This window comes from Papio anubis, chromosome 14 (assembly GCF_008728515.1).
Source record: "Papio anubis isolate 15944 chromosome 14, Panubis1.0, whole genome shotgun sequence".
Taxonomy (NCBI): Eukaryota; Metazoa; Chordata; class Mammalia; order Primates; family Cercopithecidae; genus Papio; species Papio anubis.
This window is the reverse complement of record NC_044989.1, coordinates 88934625-88960879: the sequence shown is the minus strand read 5'-3', so window position 1 is coordinate 88960879 and position 26255 is coordinate 88934625. Positions and strand designations below refer to the sequence as shown.

Genomic DNA, 26255 nt, shown 5'->3' with positions numbered 1-26255 from the left:
TGACTTACTGAATTGAGACAGAAAAGAATGTGGAAATAGGAATGGGGTACACAGTTCTCTAGTTGTTAGACAGTTGTATGACTGCTCATTCCTAGGGCCAGAGAGCTTAGAACATGGGTAATCAGATGGAAGCTGAGTCACCCATAATGAAACAAGAAAGATACTCTCAGTGGTTCCTGAAGCATCTGAGAAGGAACCGAAATCAACAAAATAGGCCTTCACAGAAAAGGAGGCTCACTCTCTACAAAAGAGACATGGAAAAAGGCCAGGGAAGACTGCAGCCTGGTTGGTGTATTTGTTTGGTTAAGCCACATTGCAGACCCAAATGTCTTTGTCTGAAAGGCACAGTTAGGAATAGGGCCAAGGTCTCCACCAGAGGCTACTGGCCCTATTTTTCTCTCAAGATAAAAGGTGAAAAAAACAAATTCAGACTTTTCTGGGATTTTTATATGCTGTAATCCCCCTGACAGTATTTCCAGGTCCTGTCAGAAAAAATTAAACTGATGACATCAGAAGGTGTCTGGACAAATGAGGACCCCGTGGTGAGTATGTGCTCATGTCCTGATCTGCATGTGGACCATTCCCTTTGGGCCATGTTGGGTGCTGGTGACCATGGTTCTCACTGCAGAGTGCAATGGAAGTATTGACATTTTACTGCTGTGCCACAGAACATCACTGCTGCCTGAGGGGCTATCCCCACTCATAGCTAAGTATTCAAGGCATGACAGTGGGAAATATCCACTCCTGTCTGCCTGCTAAGCTTCCAAGCCCCAGAACCGTATTCAGCAAAAGCAGGACTGCATATTCAATGAAGATTGGAACACTACCTAGTTAATATAATAGTTGTTACGAAAAGATGAAGAGTCACAAAGCCTGGTGTCACAGTGGAACAACCCACTTTGGCAGACCAACAATGGACTGTTGAAGGATGAATGCCAAGGCCACCTGAACAGGAAACCGAGGAAGTATCCCAGGTATAGTTACAAGAAGGTATCCCAAGTATAGTTAATTGTGGCTAATTTATGCACCATGCATGCAGTGAGGTTCTGGTGGCATCCACTAATAAGAAGGAGACCCATAAGGTAGTAGTTATTTTTGGGTACTGGGGACAAACCTTACCTGGGTGTTCTTTTGGTCACATTAGTCAAAATGATGCACAAAGTTGCCATCCTTGAACGAGGCCCTTTGCAATGGTACCCTTGGAATTTGTTCAACAAGGCGTGACTGAGGCACATCCTTTGAACCTTTACAGTCTGCTTCCCTGATGGAAATCCAAGTGTCCACTATTTCTATGCATGCTGACTGAAGCCTGTGGCAACAGCAGACACCAGTTGTGCCTCTTTTGAAAGGCCACTCCTTGCTTGCTGTAGGAAACTGATAGGGGCTGAGTGTCTCAGAGCTAGAGTATCAGGCATGACGCCACTACCTTAACCACCCATTCTCACCTTGGTGCCTACAAACACAATCAATAAAGCTAGGCAGGCCCAATAGATCCAAATTATTAAATGGAAATGATGCAGTCAGAATTCACCCTAACCCAGTTCCCACAGGATCCATGTGCAAAGGAATGAATGCCCATAAACAAATGACAAGCTTCCTAGAAGGAAACAAATGACCCATAGGAGACAATTTAGCTTCTCCTTTGGCCACAATGAGCCAAAGATTCAGAGACATGCCTGTGTCGGTATGGCATGGGGACCTGATGATTGTACAAAACAGATGCCAGTGGGTCCGCTGGGTGTGACCACCATCCAGCCAGGGGATGGCGTCTTTTGACTGACACTGAACATGGACATTCTACCCAATGGGCCACACTACATGCAATGACAGTAGCCATGCAGGCTGCCCCTACACTATATTTTGCTCCATTTCCACTAAATCATGGGCCATTGTCAACAACCCAGCTACCTGGTCAGGAAAATAGCAACTGAGTGACTGAACTATTAAAGGATCCCCTGTGTAGGGAAAAGGACTATGGCAATAGCTTGCTTCTTGGACACCTAAATATATGTCACACAATTAGATGCTGGGGCTACCATTGCCACCTTCGAGAGGAATTTATGTCAGATTTTTGAATATTCCATGAGACTTCACTTTGACCAAGAAACAACCTCACTGCACAATCAACATGACAATGGGCACATTCTTGTGGAACATAATGGATGTTCCATGTAATTACCAACAGCCAACACCGCCTGCTGTACCTGGATAAACACCTCTGGTATCCTAGAAATATAAGTGGAGGTGATCCTGATGCAGGCTCAATGGCTACAGACAATGGGGCATCTGAAAGATCCCTCTTTCACCTCTTCAGCTGCAGTGGTCCTCAGAGCTGCCCTGAAAGGGTTTCTTGGATGGGAGGAAGGAGACTGGGATGACAGTTCCAGAACAGCACCCTGTGCTTCCCTTTCCCACCCCTGCCATTATGTCCTGCAGGATTCCTCCTGGACCACCATCTCTTTTCCAAAACCTTTGGCATCTCACATGGGTCATAGAATCTAGCTCATAATAGTTTTGTGACAAATAACTTTTCTGAATATCTGTTGTCCTCAACTATGTAACTAGTTTACTGACAAGAGAAATTATTTTGTGAATCTGGCCTAGTGATGGATGAATCTGGCCTGAGATCCCCTTCATTAATATCCATGAAAAGACTCACAGTCAAGACTCACTGGGACTGAGCATCTGTAATCCTATACAAGATGCTAAGCCATAATATAACACTAGATGGTAGACAAACCCCATAATAACCCTAACATCTAAGCCTGATCATAGAAATACTGGGAGAGCTTAGGAGTGATAATGTTTCATTATCAAGAGCCCCTAAGGCTGGAATGTGGTCTCTGTGTTACCTAGACTACCTGGGAGGAGCTGCCAGTGTCCTGAGTTGTGGGAACCACCTCTGTGCTCTGTGCTCTGAGACTAGAAGCCTAGCCTTGCCTTCATGCCTGCCTTGACTGTGTCCCCAAAGCCCACCAACTATGGACCGAATTATGCTTCAGAAATTCTTATCTTGACTCTCTAACCTCCAGTATAGCTGCATTTGAAGATAAAACATACACGGTGGTAACTAGGGTTAAAGGAGATGATAAGGGTGGGGCCCTGATTTAATAAGATTAGTGTCTTTATAAAAAGAGACCCCATTGAACTCTCCTCCACCCCAACCTCCATGCATGCAGTGAGGAAAGGCCATGTGAGGACATGGACAGAAGGTGGCATCTGAAAATCAGAGGGAGGGTCCTTAGCAGAAAGCAGGTCTTTCTGGATCTTTATCTTTGACTTCCCAGCCTTCCAAACTGTTAGAAGTAAATATCCTTCCTTTAAGCCATCCAGCCCAGGGAATATTGGTGTGGCAGTCCCAGCAGACAATCTACTTCCCCCACCTTCTCTGAGCAGGACCAGCCTCAGGAGGCACCTTGTGGACTCTGGAACCCAGCTTTCCTTCTCTTCTGCCTTCTGTTCTGACTGCTTGGTGAGGAAGGGGAACTGAGGCTTCATCCTCAGATAGTTTGTATTCAACATGAACATTTCTTTGATGATGAAGTGGTTAGCCTGCTTTTTCGTTTTCTGATCAGAATTGCTGTAAATTGAATGAACTGCTTGCTTTGTATTAATATCTGGGCATCTGCATGTTTGTTCCCCACTTGGATAATAGTCAGCATATTGTGTGGATGCCATCTCCAGCCCCCTCCCTGTGTCCCAAGTGAGAGGATCACTGTCACCTTCAAGGCTTGCTGGACTATGAACAGCATCCTAGTCTGGCACCAGCAGAAACCAGGCCTTACTCTGAGCTCCCGCTGGCTCCTGCAGCCCCGCTGGACATGATCCCTGACTGGGTCAGGGGCAGCAGGCCTGAACAGATGTCACTCTGGCCATCGGCAACCAAGATGCCTTCAGAGGTAGGTGCACCCTCCTCCTGTCCCCTGTCATGCACAAATCTTTCCTAGCAACGGCTCTGCACAGGAGCTGCTAAGGGTCTGAAATCTTCTGAGGGAAACAGGCTGGGGGACACCTCTGAATTCACATCTCCTCTTTGCCTCACATCCTCTTCCCACCTCCTTTATGGACACCTCTAGTGTATTTGTGGGCATCACTGCCTGGTGCATGTCAGGATGTTTTCTCCCACCTCCTACTCTGAATTCATGATGCAAATTCATCTTCACCTCATACCTCAGTGGGCCACGCCTTGTTTCTCTTATGCACATGGCGCAGCACATTGCTGAACCCATGGTTCTGGCCCTACTTGATGAATCTCTGTGGAAGGTTCATAGTTGGCAAGTTGTGGTTACTGGAGACCAGAAAGTAAAATGTCAAATATTGAGAAGCTTGTGCATGGAGTAGACATAGACCTTTGTCAACAGAGTCCCAGCAGCTGGTGAGGTATGAAAGCTGGGCAGAGAGATCCCACATCACCCCAGCCAGAGGGGAAGTTGGAAATGAGCCTTGGAGGGACTTCATGCGTGACCATGCAGCCTCTGAGCCACATGTGCCCCTTTCTTTGATGGAAAGACCAGAAGAGGACTTGTCTATGCTGAGCTCTGGTGAAAAAACTTCCCTCCATTCAGAGCCCAGACTCACTATCCATCTCCTGGGCATCTGCTGCTCTGTGATTCTGCACAACCCCCTGAAGTCACTCATCATCCTCAGCAATGGGCAGCTCTCTGCTCTCTGCTCTCAGCCCAGGGGAACATGGAAGAGGGTCCTGAGCTTTATCACTCTCAGGGACTGTGGTAAGAAACGGGCCATCAGGTGTTGCACCTGGTGTTCATTTTCAACGTTCACGTTCAATTTATTAAAGTTTAAAATTATACCTTATATTAGCAATCAGAGTTCTCTTTATATTTAAACATACATCACATATGTTTTCATAAACAGATACATAGTATATACAAATATAGAAATATAACTTATTTCTAAAGCATTAAGTGTATTCAATATGTAAAATTTATATTAGAAATTCATATTACATACACACATAATTTTACATTTATTTGTGTGATATGTGGTCCTTTTCTTTCCAAGCAGAACACAGTCAGGCTGAGTAAAGACTTTGAGGACATTTGCTGACCCACCCTCTTTGGCTCCAACAAGGTCCCAGTCATTCAGGACCAGGGAGGGCACAGCTGACAGCAACCATCCCAGGAATCCATAGCCAGTTCTGAGGTCTGGGTCCTGAGACTTTCACTCTTCCCAGGCTGTGGGATATATGCTTAAAGAAGCGCCTGTGAATTTGTGAGCAGTTTCCTTCCCTCAAGCCCCTGCCAGGCAGCCCTGTGGGCAGGGCCTGTGGTTCCTCCCAGGTCCTCAGCCCTGTGGCTCAGGAGAGCATATGCTTCCTCCACAGCTCAGGGCCAGCGCCTGGCAGCTCTCAGGGACTTCCAGCCTGACTTTAGCCTTGGGCTAAGGACCTATTCCAAATATCTTCTCATTTATTGCAGTACCTGAAAGTCTATCTTGTTCTTAAACTCAAAATCCACATTTCCATAATCACGAAAGCTACCATTTGCCACCTGGAAAATTAGAAACGAATTCAATGTCATTCTTAGAGCCTGGACTCTTCCAAGCCCACCAGGTGAAGTTGCCCATGTCTTCTCTTCTCTCCACACAACTTTACTGGCAATTATAGTGAAATGTAATGTGTAGTAAAGTCCTTATTTCCTGCACAGAAACCATCCTCTTCTCCTTTGATGTCTAGGGCACCAGCTCTATCCTGCTGGGCATGGTAAGGACAGTGAGCCTCTCCCAGCCTGGGACACGAGCAGGGATTAAGGGCACATGTGATTAGCTCCACAATGCAATGTCAGGGGAGTGAAGGAGGGGCAGGGACTCTGAGAAGAATTTGATCCTTCCTGAGAAGATGGAAGGTGAAGAGCTTTGCTTCACCTTCTGAAATCAATCACTTTATTTTAGATTTGGGAGCTGGGACACATGTTTCATTGCCCTGACTCCTTCCACATCTCCTCTGTCTCTTACAATAGCTTTGACTCAGTCTGTCCCTCACAGATTGTGTCCTGAAAATCTAATTTCCCTCCTAATATGAAAACAAACCAACAAACAAAACCCTTTTACTCCTATCATGTGCTGTGAGATCTGACCCCTAAACTCTGTGATACCTAGATTGTATAAGAGATAATCGTGGGACTTTATCCAAATTCCTCCGTCTATGCCTCCTTTCTTCCTCCTATCCTGCTCAAGGCACTCCAGAAACAAGGTGAAATATTTCCAAGAACAGGAAGAGACAACCATAATAAGCTCAATTGGTGAAGACTCTCTTCCCTTGCATTGGTTTTAATTAACATTTGTTTAAGTGTCGCGGTCTTATTGACTTCCCACAGCATAAGCTTATTGCCTGTAATTTTGGGGGATCAGAGTCTCACTGGGCTGATATTTAAAGGTGTCAGTAGGTCTGTATTCCTTCTGGAGGCTGCAGAGATGAGAACTGTATTCTCTACTTTTTATCTTCCAGGTGCTCTCATATTTCTGCTTCCATGGCCCCTTCCTTCCTCAAACCACATCCCTCCCCATTGTCCCAGCCCCTCTATGACTGTGAGTGTCCTCCTCTCTTTTAAGGACCTTTGTGATTATATTGGCTTCATCTTGATAGCCAGGTTTCTTATTTTCAAAGTCCTTAACTTACATCTGTCAAGTTTTCTTTTTGCTGTGTAAGGTAGAATTTTTATGATATGGCTCTGATGACTGGAGGAGCACCAGGGTTCTTGATCTCATGCCAGTTTGGATAAAACAACACAGACACAAGTGGAGTGGTTTTAAGGAGAGAAAGGTTTAATACGCAAGAAGGAAGGAAGAAGAAAAATCCTCCCTCCTACAGAGACAGGGAAAGGCGGGATTCAAACCAAGAGAAAACTCCATGTACAGCAGAAAAGAGGCTACTGTATGAGGAGGCTGGAGGAAGTGGTGTCTGATTTGCATAGGGCTCTGGGGATTGGTTTGACCAGGCATGTCAGTCATGTAGCCTGCAATGTAACTGGCCTTCCCACCATAGCCTTTTAATATGCAAATGCAGGGTGCCAAAATATTCTATACACATGGGGATATATGGGGGCAGCCATGTTGCCAGGCATATGTGGGAGAAGGGAAGAAGATGGCGGGAATCACCATGTTTGGCTGGACTCAGTTTCTAATGGCCAGAATTTGCATATTAAAGCTTGCCATCCTGGCTCTAAGAGCCAGGGCTTTCCTGCTAGACAAGAAATGTTTCTGGAGCTACTTTAAAAGAAACAAAACCTTCCCAAGGACCCCTTTTCCTCTCTATCTGCCTAAAATAATTTCTTAGTAACTCCTATAACACTTGGGTTCCAGAGACAAGGACATGGACATCTTTTGGAGTGGGGACATTATTCATTCCACCGCCATAAACATATTCCCCAAAATTGTCCTTCTCAAAAGTAAAATTTTAAAAATCTCAAAGTATTTTCATGAAACAAGAGAGCTGGACCAAATCTTAGACTCAGGTTCCCTTCAATTGTGAGCTTTAACTGTTATGGTATGATCACTCCACTCTCTCTAATGTAGATTTATTGATGTGTTGATAGTTTTAGAGGATTTTTAAGTTTGTGCCCAGTGTAAACAAAACAGTATCTGAGACAGGTCTCAATCAACTTATAGGTTTGTTGTGTGACACATATTTAGGTGTCCAGGAAGCAAACTATTGTCATAAGTCTTTCCTGCACAGGGTATCGGCTTTAATAGTTCAGTCACTTTCGGTTGCTGTTTTTCTGACCAGGTGACTGGGTTGTTGTTTCTTGGCCTATGATTCCCCAGGTGGAAGTAGAGTGGAAATATAGTGTAGGGACAGTCAGCATGACTACTGTAATTGCATGTAGTTTGGCCCATTGGGCAGAATGTCCATGTTCAGTGTCAGTCAAAGATGCCATTCCCTATGACCCAATGGTGGTCACACCCAATGGACCCTGTATCTGATTTGTACACAATCATCAGGTCCCCATGCCATGCGAGCCACAGGCATGTCTCTGAATCTTTTGGCTCATTGTGGCCAAAGGAGAGCTAAATTGTCCCCTATGGGTCATTAGTTCCTTCTGGAGACTTGTCATTTTGTTTATAGGCATTCGTTTCCTGGCTTGGAACCTCAGCCCCTATCACTTTCCTACAGCAAGCAAGGTGGCCTTTCAAAGAGGCACAACTGGTGTCACCGCTGTTGCCACACAGGCTTCAGTCTGCATGTATAGGAAAATATGGTGGACACCTAGATTTCCATCAAGGGAAGCAGGCTCTAAAAGGTTTAAGATGTGCCTCAATGATCATGCCTTGTTGAACAAATTCCAAAGGGTACCATTGCAGGGCCTCGTTCAAGGATGCTTAAAATTGTTCATCATTTTTCACTCGTAAGAACACGGAGGTAAGGTTTGTCCCAGTACACAAAGTATGCCTTTGAGTCTCCTTCTTATTAGTGGATGCCACCGGGACCAGCGTCGCGATTAAGTATACCTGGGATGCCTCCTCATAACTGTACCTGGATTACCTCCTGGGTTTCCTGTTCAGGTGGCTTTGACGATTTCATCCTTCAACAGTCCATCGTTGGTCTTGCCAAGGTAAGGTTGTTCCACTGTGACACCAGGCTTTGTGACATTTTAATCTTTTTATAGCAACTATTAAGATTAACTGGTAGTGTTCAATTTCCATTGACTACAGTCCTTAGCTTTTTTGCTGAATGGAGTTCTGGGGCTTAGAGGAAGCTTAGGAGGCATGCAGAGATGGATATGCTTACTGTCTCGTACCTTGAATACTTAGCTATGAGTGGGGATAGCCCCTCAGGCAGCAGTGATGTTCTATGGCTGGCAGCAAAGGAATCTCAGTACCTCATTGCACTCTGCGCAGTGAGAGTCATAGTGCCAGTTCCCAACATGGCCCAAAGGGAATGAATCCCACATGCAGATCAGGACACTTAAGGCACATACTCACCACAGGATCTCATTTTGTCGCAGCACCTTTGATGTCATCAGTTTAAGATTTTTCTGAGGGACCCATAGAATGGCTTGGCAGGTGAATTCACGGCATATAAAATCCCAGAGAAGTCTGAATTCCTTTTTCACCTTTTTATCTTGAGAGAATATAGTGCCAGTAGTCTCTGGTGGAGACCTTGGCTATTCCTTTATCTGCCTTTCAGACAAGACATTTGGGTCTGTAATGTGGCTTAACCTAACAAATATACCAATCAGGGTGCATAAGACTTCCCTGGCCTTTTTCATGTCTCTTTTGTAGAGAGTGAGCCTCCTTTTCTGTGAAAGCTTTGTACTCATTTTGGTTCTATCTCGGATGCTTGGGGACCATTGAGTATCTTTGTTGTTTTATCTTGGGTGACTCAGGGTCCATCTGATTGCACTTAAAGAGTACTGGGATTACAGGCTTAGCCACCATACCCAGGTACCGTTTCTTTTTTTTTTTCTGATCATTTTTAAATTTTTCTTCTTAGTTGCACAGTCACAGTCTTACTGATAGTACCTGACTTAGGGCTCGTTTGAGTTATGTTTTTGACTTTCAGATGGTGTGAATGTATATTATGTGCATTCAAGTGAAATAGAACTTCTGAAGTATTCATACAACTATTGTATTTTCTCTTTCAGTACAAGATTCAACGCATTACATGAGGTATTCAGCAGTTTATTTGTAAGATAAGCTTTAGCGTGAATAATAACGTTGACCAAGAGTAAGCTAATGTAAGTGTTCTTTGCACATTTAGGATGGGATAGGCTGAGCTATAATGTTCAGTGGGTTAGATGTATTAAATGTATTTTCATGCGTGACATTGAAAAATCTGTATCTCACATGGTGTTTGAGCACAGATATCTCTGCTTCCTTTTATTTTTAATATCAATCTTTAGTTTGAATTTATAGGAACTGCACATGTGTCTGCACAGCGAAGTGGTCACCCATGATTTGAGATGTTTCGCTCAAGTATCTGGAGTGTATACATCTATCTTCTGTCAACCCAACTGTGTGTGGTTTAAAAAGCAAACTGCATACAAAATGCAGCTACTTCCTACGTCCCTCTGGTTTTATTTTGCACAAAAACTCCTGGTTCTCATCACTCATATCTATAGCTTCTAGGTCACTAGGAATGTGTGTAGAGATTGTTTCAGCAATATGGGTCTATCTTATCCAGGAATCTGCTATTTACTATCAGCAGATGCACTACTTGCCCCAAACAGGGCATCATCTTGGACTAGTAAAGCTATGGGTTTTTTCCGTTCATATCCTGTGGAGTTCTCTACGTTTAGCTGGAAACATTGAAGAATTTTTTTCCACTCCTTGGCTTTACTCAAGTCCACTCCCTTTGGCAGCAAGCTGCCAGTTTCATTTGCTATACTCACATTGGTAAAACTCCAGTTCTGTAAACCATGCTGACTGACCTGGGAATAAAAGGTTGCTGTCACAGGTAAAAAGCTACATACAGACTTTATGTGTTTTTACTCAAAGCACTAGTGCTTTTTTTTTTTTTCTATAAAGAATATATATCCTTAATTACTTCATGGTTCGCCAGTTTTCAGAGTGCTGAAATAGTTTTGATATTTCAGCTTCATAAGTGTGTTTGTTGTTTATTTTTGCACAGAAGATTTATTAAACTTTTTGTGATGCCATAAACAGAGATGTCTTCTAAAATGCGATTAATAGCCATGCTGAAATGGAATGAGGTAATGGATTAATATAAGTCATTTTGGGCTTTGGAACATGAACTCTAAAATAGCCAAATAGAGCAGAGATGCTAAAACTGTGCGGCCACCCCACTAGCTGTCTGTCAAGGAAGCAGCTGGTATAATGAGGAAACACTGAGGGTCTTGTTGAGGTTTTTGTTTCAGGTTGAATCACTGTGGGTTCCAGTTATAATACTGCTGACAGTAATAAACTGCAACATCTTCAGGCTCCAGGATGCTGATGGTGAGAGTGAAGTCTGTCCCAGACCCACTGCCACTGAACCTGTCTGGGATGCCAGTGGCCCTGCTGGATGCACCATAGATGAGGAGCCTGGGAGCCTGCCCAGATTTCTGCTGGTACCAGGCTAAGCTGCTGCTGACACTCTGACTGGCCCTGCAGGAGAGGGTGGCTCTTTCCCCTGGAGACAAAGACAGGGTGGCTGGAGACTGCGTCAACACAATTTCTCCAGTGGTATCTGAAATTGGAAAGAAAACAGAAACACACTCATGTAATCAAGATCAAACCCACTGCCTTTGAGTAGAGGCAAAATTGTTGATCTACATTGAATTTTAACTATATTTCTTGCAGAGCAGAGGTGTCAGGAGTTTTCAATGATGTGCAAAACCACCTCATGTTCCCTTCACCTGGGAGCCAGAGTAGCAGGAGGAAGAGAAGCTGTCCTGGGGCTTCCATGGTTCCCTCTGGGTCCTAACTGAGCAGCTCCTCCCCAGGGCTCTGACCCAGGCATTGATATGGGCTCTGGAAGGTAGGGCAGCTGGGAGGGACATGCAAAGCAGCTGGGGTGGGAGCTGGGCTTCCAGCTGCAGGGACCACCTGCTTCTTCCTCTCTGCACTGAGCATCCTGCGCCTCCCTGGTTGTCAGAGATCAGAAAAGTTTGTTGGCTCAGTCTGAGTGTAGAACTTCCCCCTGGTGATCACAGAATTTCACTCCTGTGTCTTTCTTCTCCTCAATCACCTAAATTCACCCAGATGATGTTTGGTACAAGCCTGTTAAGAACAATATAAAAGGCTGTGTTTTCATTTCTCTCTTCCTATCCTCAATATGCCCGGTCATCCCCCTAAATGCATTATTGAATGTATCGAAATGAAGAGTCTGTTAAAACGTAATCTTCCAGATACACCTTTCATTTGCTTGTTAATAATGTTTTCTGAGGGTCGTGAAGCTTTTTATTAACCCAGACACAGATGCTTCTTTCAGTTAAAAGTGAAAAACTTCTGTTTACAGTCCCGTGTCCTGGCAGGCCCTGACATAGATGCTCCATGGCTTGCCGATTGCCTGAAATTGATCAAGTAACTTCACTTCCCTGTGTCTCAGTTTCCATGTCTGTGTAATTGTGACAATAGTGGTACCTATCTTATAGTGCTGTAGACAGTTTAAATAAAATAAGATAAAACATTTACAATAGTATTTATTACATTATGTATGTGGGAATTAATTTTGCTTTTATTGTTTGAATATTAAGCACTACAGTCATCATTATTATCATAAATAAACTTAGCATGGAAAATAGTCTTAAATCTAATCCAAGAATGTTTTATCCACAGTCAAACTAAATTTTAAGACTTTTTCTTCAGTACCTGTACACAATTCTAAAAATCCTAATGATTTGGTCTTAATCTGTGGTAAAGTACTCAGACCTTCAATCATTCCCACCCATCCCTGTCTAATGTATTACTTCTCATCATCCATTATCAAAATGCTATACTGTAAAAGGTTACCATGTCTTGTTGCTGTCCTTCTTTCTTATATAATCTTTGTTCTACCTTGTTATCTTTCATCTAATTCTTGCTGCAGGACAATGAGGATAAGCTGCCATCATTGCTTGCGGACTTGCTCCAGTGTAATTTTGTCAATCTTGTTATCTTGGCAATGAAGACTATGTCTTGCAAAGAAACAATGTGTTATCAAATATCAAATGGGTCAATGTGTTATCAAATAAAACATTTTATCTACTTATGATCCAATAATTAATTTAGACTGACTTTAACATATTTTTTAATGACAAAGAAGAGAAGACGATGTAAGAGGAAAATACAATACAATAGAAAACACAAGCTATTGTAACTCTTGCTTCATGGATTTTTACATCTATCTTAGACATATGCTTGGTACATGTGTACAATGGTGATCCAAAAACAGAATGCTAACTGGCTTAAGGAATGCCTGTATTATCTTGGGTCTTGCCTGCTTTTCCAATTATGAGCAAAAAGCTACAGTACTATTTGTATGAGTATCAAACTTTCTAGCTGCCTGAGATAGAGGTAGAGAAGATTTACTGAGATAAAAGCCTTGGAAGTAGTAGAGGCTTGTCCTATGACGTTACAGGTGTTGCTGTGGTTGTTGTTAGGAAATACAGTGTGAGTGAATGCAGGTAGATTTACAAGATCTGCTCTTCCTCACACTCACATCTCCCTCTAGAGATCATCAGATGGTGGTACAGGAATCTCTGACACCTCTAAGGAAGTCTTTCTTGCTCTTTCCAGAATGTTTCCTGACAAGTATTGTTTTGAGTCATGGACTAGGTGGAAGTGGATGTTGAAGAAATGACGAGAGAAAGGGAAGAAATTTTCAAACCCAGGTAGTTGTTGTAGGCACAGGGAATTGGAATTTTTCATAGATTTTTGCCACACTTCTATCATGTTGGGTAGAGAGGCATCAAACCAGGATCATTCTTAAAAGAAACATTACATTATTTTAAAGAGAAGGAACTGTGAATTTCTTGTCAAATAGATGTTTAAAATTCAAAGATACGTGTTTTGTTTTGTTTTGTTTTGTTTTTGTTTTTTGAGACAAAATCTCACTCTGTCACCCAGGCTGTAGTGCAGTGGTGAGAACTTGGGTCACTGTAACCTCCATCTCCCTGGTTCAAGCGATTCTCCTGCCTCAGCCTCCCAGTGTGTTGGGATTACAGGCATGTGCCACCACACGCAGCTAAAAATAGGCGGGAGTAGAGGGCCACAAAAGCGTGTACACAAGAGAACTTTTCTTCTTTTTTACAGAATAAGTCTAATTGTAAAATAGTATTATAATGTATGGAACCATGTTTAAGACAAGTCTCCTGGTGTTCGAATTTATGTTGAACCCAAGCAGTGTTGTGATAGAAAATGAGTTTCTTTTTCTTTAAGCTGAATTTGGATTTGCTCCAATAACCTAATAGGAACCCTAGGGACGAGTCCTCTGTGATGATTGCCATTGTCCCCATTTCTATCAAGGATTTCTACTGGACACAGAAGTTTTTCTAAGTCTAACAAGAGGGAAGGTGACTGGGCCATCATTGTCCTCTTCTCAGATTTCCACTTCCTGCATAGAAGGTAGAGGTAGCAAGACATTATGAAAGTGGATTATAAGCATTTGTTAGTGAACAAAATATGACTAAAGCAGTATTATTATTTTTTATTTTTAAATTTTTATTTATTATTATTATTATTTGAGACAGACTCTCACTCTGTCACTCAGGCTGGAGTGCCATGGTGCAATCTCGGCCTTGTGCAACATTCGCCTCCTGGGTTCAAGTGATCCTCATGCCTCAGACACCCAAGTAGCTGGGATGACAGGCGTGTTCCACTAAGTTCAACTCGTTTTTTGATATTTTTAATAGAGACAGGGTTTCACCATGTTGGCCAGGTTGGTCTTCCTGACCTCAAATGATCCATCTACCTTGGCCGCCAAAAGTGCTGGGATTACAGGCATGAGGCACTCCACCAGGCTTTAAGTGATATTTTTATTAAGTAAAGTGTAGAAGAAAATGTGTAAATAAAGTGACAATAAGAAAACAAAATGGCATTATGGAAAACGATAACTTTAGGGCAGAAAACAAGAGAAGGCAAACCAAGATTCCTGTAGCGTGAGCCTCCAATGCACAATCCAAGGAGGAATGTCAAGGCTGAAAACTCTGGAGCATCCAGGTAGTGACCAAAAATACCAAATTCTGAAAACCCAGAGTACCCAAGTATCAGCCTGTGAGTGCCCCACACCAAATGCCAGGAAATCCTGGAATATCCAGGGACTGAACAATGCAGAAAATCCTGGAGCCTCAGTGGGGTGGCCAACAATGAGCCCCAAAGGCCGGGTTGGGGCCCTAGAACAATGTGACTCTGGCTTCTTAGAGTCAACAGAACAGGAAAATTCTTACATCCAAGTGTCCTGCCTTAAACAATTGCACAAACCTAATTAGCAGTGAGCCAAAGACAAAAGTAAAAACCAAACGTATATATCAGGGCAGAAAATAAGATAAAATGGCTGATGGATAAATAAAATGACAGAGGAGAAATGGCTACAAGAAGGAGCAACCAGGATGTCATCAGGTGTGCTATGGGGGACTTCAAATGGACTATCTAGCCAAAGGCCTTATTCCCTGGATCATCCGATATAGAGCAGGTGGGTAGATGAGACCCTTACCGGTGTGCAGGAACCAAAATGGTGCCAAGCAGTCTCTAACGTGGGGCCTGCGTGAAGATCTCTCCAGGCTCCCCAGCTTGGGTAGGTTGGGCTCCTGTGGGGGAACTGGGGCATGGAGCCGCTGGCCTGCATGAAGCAGTGACTCTGTGGCCACTTGCCCATCCCCAGGGCTCCACTGCCTGTCAGGAAAGATGGTGGCTCTTAAAACAGCCTTTGGCCAGTGTTAACAGCTCTGCAATGTTAGCAACTTTGTAGCTTTGATGGCTGTAGCGCTGATCACCGTCTTGCCCTCTCTCACTGGTCTCTGTCTTGCCACGTCTCCAATAGCTGTCTTGCCCATTGCTGATTGCTCTGTCCATCTTCTCATAAAGTGCCATCTCGTGCTGTGTCTTGCTGTCCAGCTTCTCTGCTGTTTCCACAGTCTCACTGCCACATCAAATGCTGCCTCTCACCATCTCTAGTGGTGGGTGGCTGACTCAATACTGATGCAAAGCCAGTTCTTGGCTTTGTTCAGGAAGGAATGTAAGAGTAAGCTGGTGATAGAAGAAAACAACTTTATTAAGCGGCAGTGGTCTTACACTCTGTGACTACTCCTGCAGAGCAGGGGTATTTCATAGTCAGAGGGCTGAGAGGAGCAGCCAGGGGCAGTTTTACAGTCACATTTATACCCACCTTTAATCATGTGATAATTAAGGGGTGGGTTGTTCAGAAATAGCTAGAAAGTGGGTGGTGTGCCCCAACTTCCAGGTGTTGCCATGGCAAAGGGTATGACTTCTGGATGTTGCTATGGCAATGGTAAACTGTCATAGCATTGGTGAGCGTGTCTTATGGAGAGGTCCTTTCAGAACCCTGTTCCTGTTTAGGCCAGCCTCACATCTGGTCCAGAGTGAAGTCCTGCCTACCTCTTGCCTAAAAAGTAACAAGAAATCTGTAATAAAAAGTTACTCAAAGAAAACCTCCAATTTTATATTTGGTAGTTAGTGGCATGCTACTTATCAAAATTACACAAAGATTCAAGTGAATAAAAAAAATTCTCAGAATTGTTATAGGAGTTCATAATGTCCTATAGTCCAAAAATTAGTATGGATATAACAAAACAAAGAAATTAGAGGCTGGTATCTGTTTTTAATATAAAAAAGTCTCAAGAAAAAAAGACAAATGGAATCCATCTGTATATCTACACATTTAGTGACCACACATTGTAAAAAGTATTACAGTTTTTATAAGAACACTGGATAGGTAATTTTAATTTCTGAAAAATTTATATGAACCATAAGATACGTTGGATCTCTTACCGTAACTTAAAAAATATTTCCTCATATTTAAATTCTTTACCAATTTTAGTGACTTTTCATTGCTTAGAACTTTAGTTGATATAAATAAGAAATGTGTATTAAAAATCTACCACTTTGATTTAACCTATGAAATATACTTAAATTCTTGGAAAAATCCAAAAATACCTAGAAAAGGGAGCTATTGCCAGAAGATACGCAGTTTTTTAGTGTCAGGCTGCGATTATCTCCCAGAAATAACTTTTGGCTCATGTAGCTTCCAGTACACTGCAAGAATAGAAGATGTGAAGACAACGTTACTTAATTGGATTTGCAATTACTCACTATTCACTGTTAACCAATTTTATTGGAAAAAAAAAAGATTCCAATCAAATACACTGATTTTAAGTGTACTGTTGAACAATGTTTTATAAATAAATACACTCTTGTAAGCAAAATCAATACACACAACATTTATATAATTCCAGAAAGTTTTGTCCTGCTCTTCAGGATGCAACTTGCTTTCCACCTCACAGAACAGAAAATCCTTGGTCGGCTTATTGTTAATATAGATTCCACTTTCTTTTTAAGAATTTCACATAAATGGAATACAGCACGTGTTCTTCTGTGGCTGGTGACTTGCGTGCAGCATAATGGTTTCCTAGTCTCACTCATGTTGCCCTGTGTCCTCATGATGTGTTACTCTTTACTTTTGAGTACTGTTTACCTGTGTAGTAATTTCACAGTATATTCCATCACCTGCTGATGGCCATGTGGGCTGTTTCTACTTTGGGCTATTATGGATAAAGCTACCACAAATGTTATTATACGAGGCTTTGCATGAATATTTCTTTATTTCTTTTGGGCAAATACCTAGAAGTGCAGTTGCTGGGTCTTACAGTGAGTGTTTAATACTCTGCCAAACTGTTTTCCAAAGTAGTTGTACCATTTAACATCTCTACCCAGAATTCGTGAGAGTTTTCAATGTTTCAGCTAGTTGTTTTTAAGAATTTTTCTTAATCATCACTCAACAGTGACCAGAATGGCTAATGATCATTAGGTCATGTTTTCCTTACAATTTTCTTGACTTCTGTGAGTGCTTGACTTGTATCAGTATATTGAAAACAGGATCAATATTGCCTTAACCACCTTTTAAATATTTTCCCTAAGTCATGATATTTAGGATGATAACAGGAGATCTAAAGGGACTGTTGGTAGTAGTAACAATCGTTACTCAATATTTATTGTCATACTCCTTAAGGCAATCCTTTTTTTTTTTTTTTTTGAGACGGAGTCTCGCTGTGTCGCCCAGGCTGTAGTGCAGTGGCGCGATCTAGGCTCACTGCAAGCTCCGCCTCCTGGGTTCATGCCATTCTCCTGCCTCAGCCTCCGAGTAGCTGGGACTACAGGTGCCCACCACCACACCTGGCTAGGTTTTGTATTTTTAGTAGAGACGGGGTTTCACCATGTTAGCCAGGGATGGTCTCGATCTCCTGACCTCGTGATCCACCCACCTCGGCCTCCCAAAGTGCTGGGATTTACAGGCTTGAGCCACCGCGCCCGGCCAAGGCAATACATTTTGAGTGAAATAGCATTCAACTAGACTCGGGATAAAAAGAATCTAATCTCACCTTTAGCATTACATATTAGAAAACATTGGAGAAAACAATCCAGGAAGAGAATCAGAGGGTGTTTTGCTAGTGGAGACGTGCTGCAACACCTAAACCCTATTAATGCCAGATCTTTGCAGTATTTCCACTCATAAAGTTGGGTTGACTCCTTGCCTTGTTCTCCTATGTGTCTATGTGACTTCATGCTGAGGGCATGTGACATCACAGAGGGAGAAGTGCACTTGTGTACAGAAACATGGCTTAGGAGATTGACTTTGGAGGTGGCTGCAATGAAATATGCACTTTGAAGAAGTCCCCTATGAAATGTCTTATAAATTGTTTCTTATGGACAGCTGCTTGGGCTCATACCTGCAATCTCAGCACTTTGAGAGACTGAGGAGGAAGGATCACGTAAGGCCAAGAATTTGATGCCAGCCTGGTCAATACAGGGAGACCTCATGTCTACAAAACACACACACACACACACACACAGATGCACACACAATTTGTGAACAATGGCATCACAAAGTGATTATTTATAAACATTTGCTAAGAAAATTACAAAATAAAGCAATGTCTTCTGAGCTAACGATACTATAACAAAGATGTTAATTATTTAACTATAGAAAATGCAGAGAACATAAAATTGCCCATTTTAACCATATTTAAAAGTGCAGTGCATGGCATTAAGCATACTCACATGTTCTACTATTATCACTGATACTGTCTCCAGAATTCTTTTCATATGATAAAAATTAATATCTATACCCCTTAAACAATACTCCCCCCTCCATTTTATCTGTCCGTACTCCCAGCAACCTCCACTGCAGTTCTGTCTCTATGTTAATGACATCTTTGAAGTAGGTTCACCGTGCACTGGTTACCAACGTACTTGAGTCTGGAAAATAGAACACCGTATACAGCAAGTTACATGAAGTGGGCTTATCATTTACAGAGAAGCAGCAAGGGAACACAAAAGTCTTGGACTCATGGGTCAGTCCCGCAAGGCACAGGAAAGCCATGTGAAGCTGATGGAGTTGACTGTGTGTCCCCACCTTGCACCACAGCTCAGGAACCCAGGAAAGCAGCCACTCCGGGTTTCATATCCTGGGGTAACAAGACACACAGGACTTACGTACTAAAGGGCATTCCATTCTACAGGAAACTGCTATACAGCACAGGTAGGCTGTTCTGACCAGTTCTTCTCTATCTCAGGATGTTACAATTCCAGCACATTCTACAATTATTCTTGAGAACTCTTAAAATAAGAAAGAAAGTGGAGAGAACTAAGTCAGTCCAGGGTCACTGGAGAACTGTCTTGCAGTTACCCCACCACCTAGACATCCCCCTTAGCAAAGCTAGCATATTTCATATGCCCACAAACTTCCCTTGAACTGGTGTGGAAGTTTATCTTTTCATATTGATGAAGCACCTTGCCTTACACAATCTCAATGCAGATTATTAAGCCATAGTGAGAGTACACTTCACTGGTCCAAGGAAAGCTACTACCACCGGCAGGAGGATAACACCCCCCACAGCAGTGACCTAGTCCACGATCCCATGATCAAGAAAATAAGATGCTAAAGAGGTGAAAGGGGGATCTTTCAGATACCCCATTGTCTGCAGCCATTGAGCCTGCATCAAGATCACCTCCACTTATATTTCTAGGGTACCTGAGATGTTTATCCAGGTACAGCAGGCAGTGTTGGCTGTTGGTAATTGCATGGAAAGTCTCCATGGGTTTCACGAGAGTGTGCCCATTGTCAAACTGATTGGGCAGTGAGACTGTTTCTTGGTCAGAGTGAAGTCTGATGTGGTATCGAAAAACACGACATAAATTCCTCTCGAAGGTGGACATGGTAGCCCCAGAATCTAACTGAGTGACATACATTTAGCTGTCCAGGAAGCAAGCTAGTGCCATAGTCCTTTTCCCTACACAGGGGATCCTTTAATAGTTCAGTCACTCGGTTGCTATTTTCCTGACCAGGTGGCTGGGTTGTTGACAATGGCCCATGATTTAGTGGAAATGGAGTAAAATGTAGTGTAGGGGCAGCCTGCATGGCTACTGTCATTGCATGTAGTATGGCCCATGGGCAGAATGTCCATGTTCAGTGTCAGTCAAAAGATGCCATCCCCTGGCTGGATGGTGGCCACACCCAGCAGACCCACTGGCATGTGTTTTGTATAATCATCAGGACCCCCATGCCATACTGACACAGGCATGTCTCTGAATGTTGGACTCTATGTGGCCAAAGGAGAAGCAAAATTGTCCCCTACGGGTCATTTGTTCCCTTCTAGCAAGCTTGCCATTTGTTCATGGGGCACATGGGGCCTGTAGAATCCTGCTTAGCGCTGATTCTGATTGCATCATTTCTATTTAATAATTTGGATCTGTTGGGCCTATCCAGTTTTATTGGTTGTGTTTGTAGGCACCAAAGTGAGAATGACTAGTTAAGGTAGCAGCATCACGCCTGGTGCCCTAGCTCTCAGATACTCCGGCCCTATGATTTTCCTACAGCAAGCAAGGAGTTGTCATTCAAAAGAGGCACAACTGGTGGCTGCTTCAGAAAACTTCTGCATCCAATATCTGAGTCTGGTACACCCAGTGACAATTTTACTTTGCCACAGACTCTAGTCAGCATGCATAGAAATAGTGGACACCTGGATTTCCATTGAGCAAGCAGGCTATACAGGTCTTAAAGAAATGCCTTGGACATGCATTGTTGAACAGATTCCAAGGCTACCGTTGCAAAGGGCTCCATTCAAAGTTGGCAACTTTGTTCATGATTTTGACTAAGGTGACAAAAAATAAAATAAAAAATAAAAAAGACTCAGGGCGACAATGCAGGCCGGTGAGAACCCAGTGGCTTTCCCGAGCTTGCTTGTCTTGTATTTTTGGTGACATGGATTGTTGTTCACATTGGCGTTCTCTGGCAGGTACACCTGGAAAGCATTATATTTAGCAAGAAAAAAGGAGACTGTGAATGATGTCACTGTGGAATGTGTATATTCCTTGTTGCAAATGTCAAATCCATGAAGCATAAAGTGATTTACTAGAGGATATTAAATTCATTCCAATTTGTGAAAAGCCTTAAAGACCTTAAAGAACAGACTCCAGTCAAAGCCTCTAGAACAATTCCAAGAATCCTACTGCTGGCAGAGGCTGAGGAGGAGCTCCTACTGCTTGAGACTCCACAATCAAGCTGTCTCCAGCAGCAGAAAAGAGAGAGGCTCTTCTCACTACTGCCCCCAGAAGGACAGCACCTCTGCTATCAACTGTCAGCTGCTAGAAATCTGACCCCTTTCTCTGACTGCCCATCAGATGTGTTATTACAGAGTCGTTTTGCATTGAGACGAGGGAGGGAAAATGCCTGATCTCATTCAAATGTGCTCATTTTCCTGGTCTGGGTCACAGTCAGCCAGCACCGTCCTGTGGGCACAATATCTTCACTTGCCAGGTCCCTATAAAATGAGAGTATCTTTCTTGACTGTGGAAAACATGGGGGTGGGGAGGAGTCAAGGAATAGCAAAAAGGAGTACTTGGAGATTCCTGACGTCCACTCTGGACTCATAAATGTTTTCAATCCATTTAATTCATGATAATAAACACCTTTCTGCCTAACCAGCCATTATCACTTTTCTCAGATCCAAATGATTCAGTGATAAAACTAAAGAGAAAAAATACAATTTTCAACGTTTAAGCTGACCAGGAGGCTGTCTCTGGTGATTACCCCTCCATATCCCACTACGTGTTTCATCTTCCCTTTGTCTCACTGGACATCCAAGTGCAGATAATGCTTCACGTGACTGATCCCTAGAACTTCATCCTGATGACTGTTGAAATCTTCTCTGAGTTTTACCAGTGGAAATGGCAATAAATAGAAACATTCCAGAAGGTCCCCTAGGTTTTGTATTTTCTGTACTTCCTCTTTAAAATATGTAAAATCAATTCTGTTTGCTCTTGCTTTATATGGGCTAGATCTACCACCCCAGCACACTCCCTAATGCCCTGTGTTGACAGCTTGTCCAGTATTGTATTAAGTGTAAATGGCCACGTGCTTATCATATCGTTTCTTCCAATTTAATTAAACAATTGCTATGTCAACTCTTTGGATTCAGAACCATCAACCAGAAAACCACAACCCTGAGAAAATAGAAATCGTCTATTTCAAGCTGTTCAGTTGACATAACAATGATGAGTCTACAGCTCATGTTCCAGATATAAATATTCTGTTTATGGGAGTAAAAGCACCAATCACAGTTAGTGTTTCAGAGCCTCCACCACATCTGACAGCACAGCAATTCAACAGCACAAGCGTTTGTGTGCCAGCTTTGCTTGATGGATAATGGTTTTTTCCCTGTCTATAGGGAAAGCTGCACCTGTGCACATGACAAAAGCATGAGCTATACTTTGCTTTACCATTTTTTAGTTAAATAAGTTGCTTGATCCAGAGCCATATTGTGGAAGAACTTCCTGACTCTGATGAAAACACTTTGAAAATCCTCAAATAATATTTTATGCAGAAACATAACCGAAAAAGAAGGCAAATTCATATATAGTAAAATAACCACTGCCCTCCTCATGTTACACAAGGTCCACTTGAATCACCTGATACCAGTTGGTAGTCTGAGCCCTGATGTGTGGTACAGAGTTACAGGTTCTGGAGAAGTCTGTTTTCTTGGCAAATTAGGTGTTCAGAAGAGCCAGTAGCCCTGTACATCTCAGTTAGTTGAATCTCATATTATTGAGTCCCCACGCGGACCTCCATAACATTGGTTTGTGAGACTCTCTGGGAAAGCTGGGAAAGGTGACTGACTGAAGTCCATGTGTTGAATCATCTTCATTGTTAAAAGCCCCTGCTCTTTACTGGCATTTCAATTAATACTCACTTGTAAAGCTTTTTTTTTCTCTATTATGGCTCATTTTTGAAACTTCTAGTCATAGCTCTTGCAGAATGACTTTGTCTGAAATCATCCTGTTGCCTTTCTTTTAAGGCCTGATGATCTGTCAAAACCAACAGCCAATATTATTAAATAGCTGTTCTCTTGGCAATATGATCATCAGATGTAACCCTTGCAGTTTACTCATTGTTATGGTTTTTACATTTCCAGGGCTTCCTTGACAATGGCACGGATGTGACTCCATCCAGCATCCATTGTTGTGAGAACTCTATTTCGCATATCATCACTGTGGGCATGAACATAATGGAGACTTTCACAGGATGCAATGGTTAATATTTAACATTAGTCAAAATTTTCTCTAGTCCTACCCTTGGAGCTCTACTGGATTGGAAAAATATTTTAGGTAAGGACAACCATTTGGTAAAGTTTCAAAAATAAAGGTTACAATGAAATTTTCTGTAGCAAGAGTATGAATTATATGTCGTCCAGACTACCCTTTTTTTGTGGAATGTAACAACAATTATTTAAATGTATATAATTCAGATATTTTACCAATATGTATATATTGCATATATAATAGAATGTATGTACATAAATGTGAATACTGTATATATTGGTAGCCAACATTTTATCAAGTAAATATATATTCACTTCTATGTATCTTAAATATATACACACATTTTTCCATAAATAAGATTAATTTTAAATTTTTATTGAAATACTAGTTTTAATTTTCTTTTTCTCTTAATAACTTCATAATTTGATTATTAAATATTCACATTTATACCACCAATTTAAGAAAAAATACATATGTTTATATAGGTAGATGTGTAAATAGTGTATCTGGAAGCATTTATGCATTAATTATTGGTAACTGGTTAAATACACAACTCAGTGGCTTATAACAGGAAACATTTGTTTTCATGTTCATGGATGCTCATGTCCACAATCATCTGGCTGATCAGGAAAGTGCTCTGCTGAGTGGTTCCTCTGCAGGGCACTGAGCTTGTATTCAGCCTGTAGATATCAATTGTTTAAGAACAACACTAAACAGCATTGACTAAACATGACACAGGATTCTTGTGACAGGTCACAGGAGTGATCAACCTCCCAAACTAAATCCCACAGTTGAATTTAAGTCTAATAATTTCTAACATAGCTTCACTCATTTTAAATATATTCCTTTATTTCAATGAGTAGAAATTTTCAAGAAAATGTTACTCCACTTAATTATAGAAGTGTTTGATCATTCCATGGACAAATAATTATGTTTTCAAGCTTTACAGTCCTGAAAATATTTGCAAATGTAAGTTTGCATTGATAAGAAAACAAAGCTGGATGTGTTGTCAACATGTGGCTTCAAATACAATTTTTTAAATGGCCTTTTTTGGGGAAAATCATTTTAACTTATGTAAATATCCCTCCTTACCTCTCGTGTCCTATAGAGTTGCCCAATAAGAGATCCCCCCATAAGATTTGGAAGTCAGAAAAGGAAGACTCAATATTATCCATTGGTACCTAAGACAGGCACAGAGACAAAGGTGAGGACTGGAGAAACACTTGAAAAGATACTTTAGGAAACTGAGAACTTCAGCAACCCCAGACTTAAGCTTCCAGACAGGACTGAGAACCACACCGTTAAATAGCTCATACTTCAGGGGCAGATGCGTTCTGTTTTCTGAGGGAGCACCAGAGAATCCTGTTTCTAATATAAACTTTCCTGAATACTATATCCCTGGCTTTGAAAGGCTGTGGTGTGAACATTAATCACAGGAATTGGGTCATTCTGTCATACCCAACAAAGACAAAAAATCAGAGGAGAAAGACGCTCAGGGTGAAAAATATTGTTTCTAGAATGCAACTGAAATAGGCCCTATTATCCCACAGAACTAATGTTTATGGTTTTTTGAATAAACATAGAAATTGACTTCCCCAGTCTTAAAACTCAAGATAGTTACATCTGTCTTACCTGAGCTCTTTTTTCAGTAAACCAACCATCAGGCCTCCCAGATACTATCAAGGAGCTGAAATTTACATATCACTGAATCGGGACAGTGAGACGTCAGACCCTTCACCCATTGTGATTGCCTAACTGACCTCCTGCTTCCTGTTGACCAAATTGTCTTTCTAACCCCTCCATAATTCCTGTTTTCCCACATTTCTCCCCTGCTATGTAAACCCCTAATTTTAGTTGGTCAAGGAGACACATTTGTGAATGCTGTCCCATCTCCTCAGCTGCAGCACCTGATTAGAGCCTGTTCCTTGGCAATACTTGTTGTCTTAGTGATTGGCTTTCTGTGTGGTGAGCAGCAGGATCTACACCGAATCCCTGGTATTTCAGTAACTAAATTCTCTGCAAGCTTCACTGCTTTGGCTTCTTGTAACCTGAAATCAGATTGATCCACAACTTCTGAGATACCTTGATATAATTCTACGATTCACTTTGTCCACCACTGCTTACCATATGAGCTCACCAGCTTGCAACTATTCGTCGTGCCAATGAACTTTTTCAAAGAGCCATAGGTAACATATTCCCTTTTTCTATAAATGCTAACTTTCTCTTTATTCTTCCAACATATTGAAGACCACTGAATTTTCCTGTATGTCCCATTTGGGAAGTATTTCTATGCAAATAAAACATTAAATTTAGAGATTCATCTCTACATTTTATTTAGACTTCAGTAGCTTACCATAATTCTCCGTATTAAGACAATTCCGGCTGAGAATATCTATAGTGGCTTCTTCTGTGTTGTATAAAGTCCAACTGAAGCCATAAACTGGACTCCTCAGGTGTCATGATCTCTGTCTTTAGTAAATCAAGAGAGGGATTGCTATGTCTGTGTAGTTGGGGCTGAGAAAGGGAAAAGAATTAGGGTGCAGAGGTGACTTCATGTCCCCCTCTACCAACACCATCAGAGTGTGGCTGCATCTGAGGAACACTCTCAGCCCATGGAAGCATCAGGAGGAGCAGCTGGGGCAGCCCAGCCTCACACATCTGCTTCCCTGGGGGTTTTTGTTCAGGTGTGTAACACTGTGGGAGGATCACTGTTATACTGTTGACAGTAATAAGTTGCAAAATCTTCAGGCTGCAGGCTGCTGATGGTGAGAGTGAATTCTGTCCCAGATCCACTGCCACTGAACCTTGATGGGACCCCACTTTGCAAACTGGATGCAGCATAGATCAGGAGCTTAGGAGCTTTTCCTGGTTTCTGCTGATACCAATTTAAATAAGTGCTAATGCCCTGACTTGCCCTGCAAGTGATGGTGACTCTGTCTCCTGCAGATGCAGACAGGGAAGATGGAGACTGGGTCATCTGGATGTCACATCTGGCACCTGAGATTGGAAACATAAAAACAGATGTCCACACAATTAATCATGTT

General features: G+C 42.1%; 2 gene segments (V, D, J or C); one reads left to right on the top strand and one right to left on the bottom strand.

Moving 5' to 3' along the window:
* LOC103877257 overlaps positions 1 to 26255 on the top strand; it is an 856781-nt gene that overhangs the window by 277208 nt on the left and 553318 nt on the right.
* On the bottom strand, positions 10506 to 11373 carry LOC101016124. The segment is given in 2 exon segments: positions 10506 to 11146; positions 11316 to 11373. Coding segments are annotated over 2 exon segments (354 nt in total).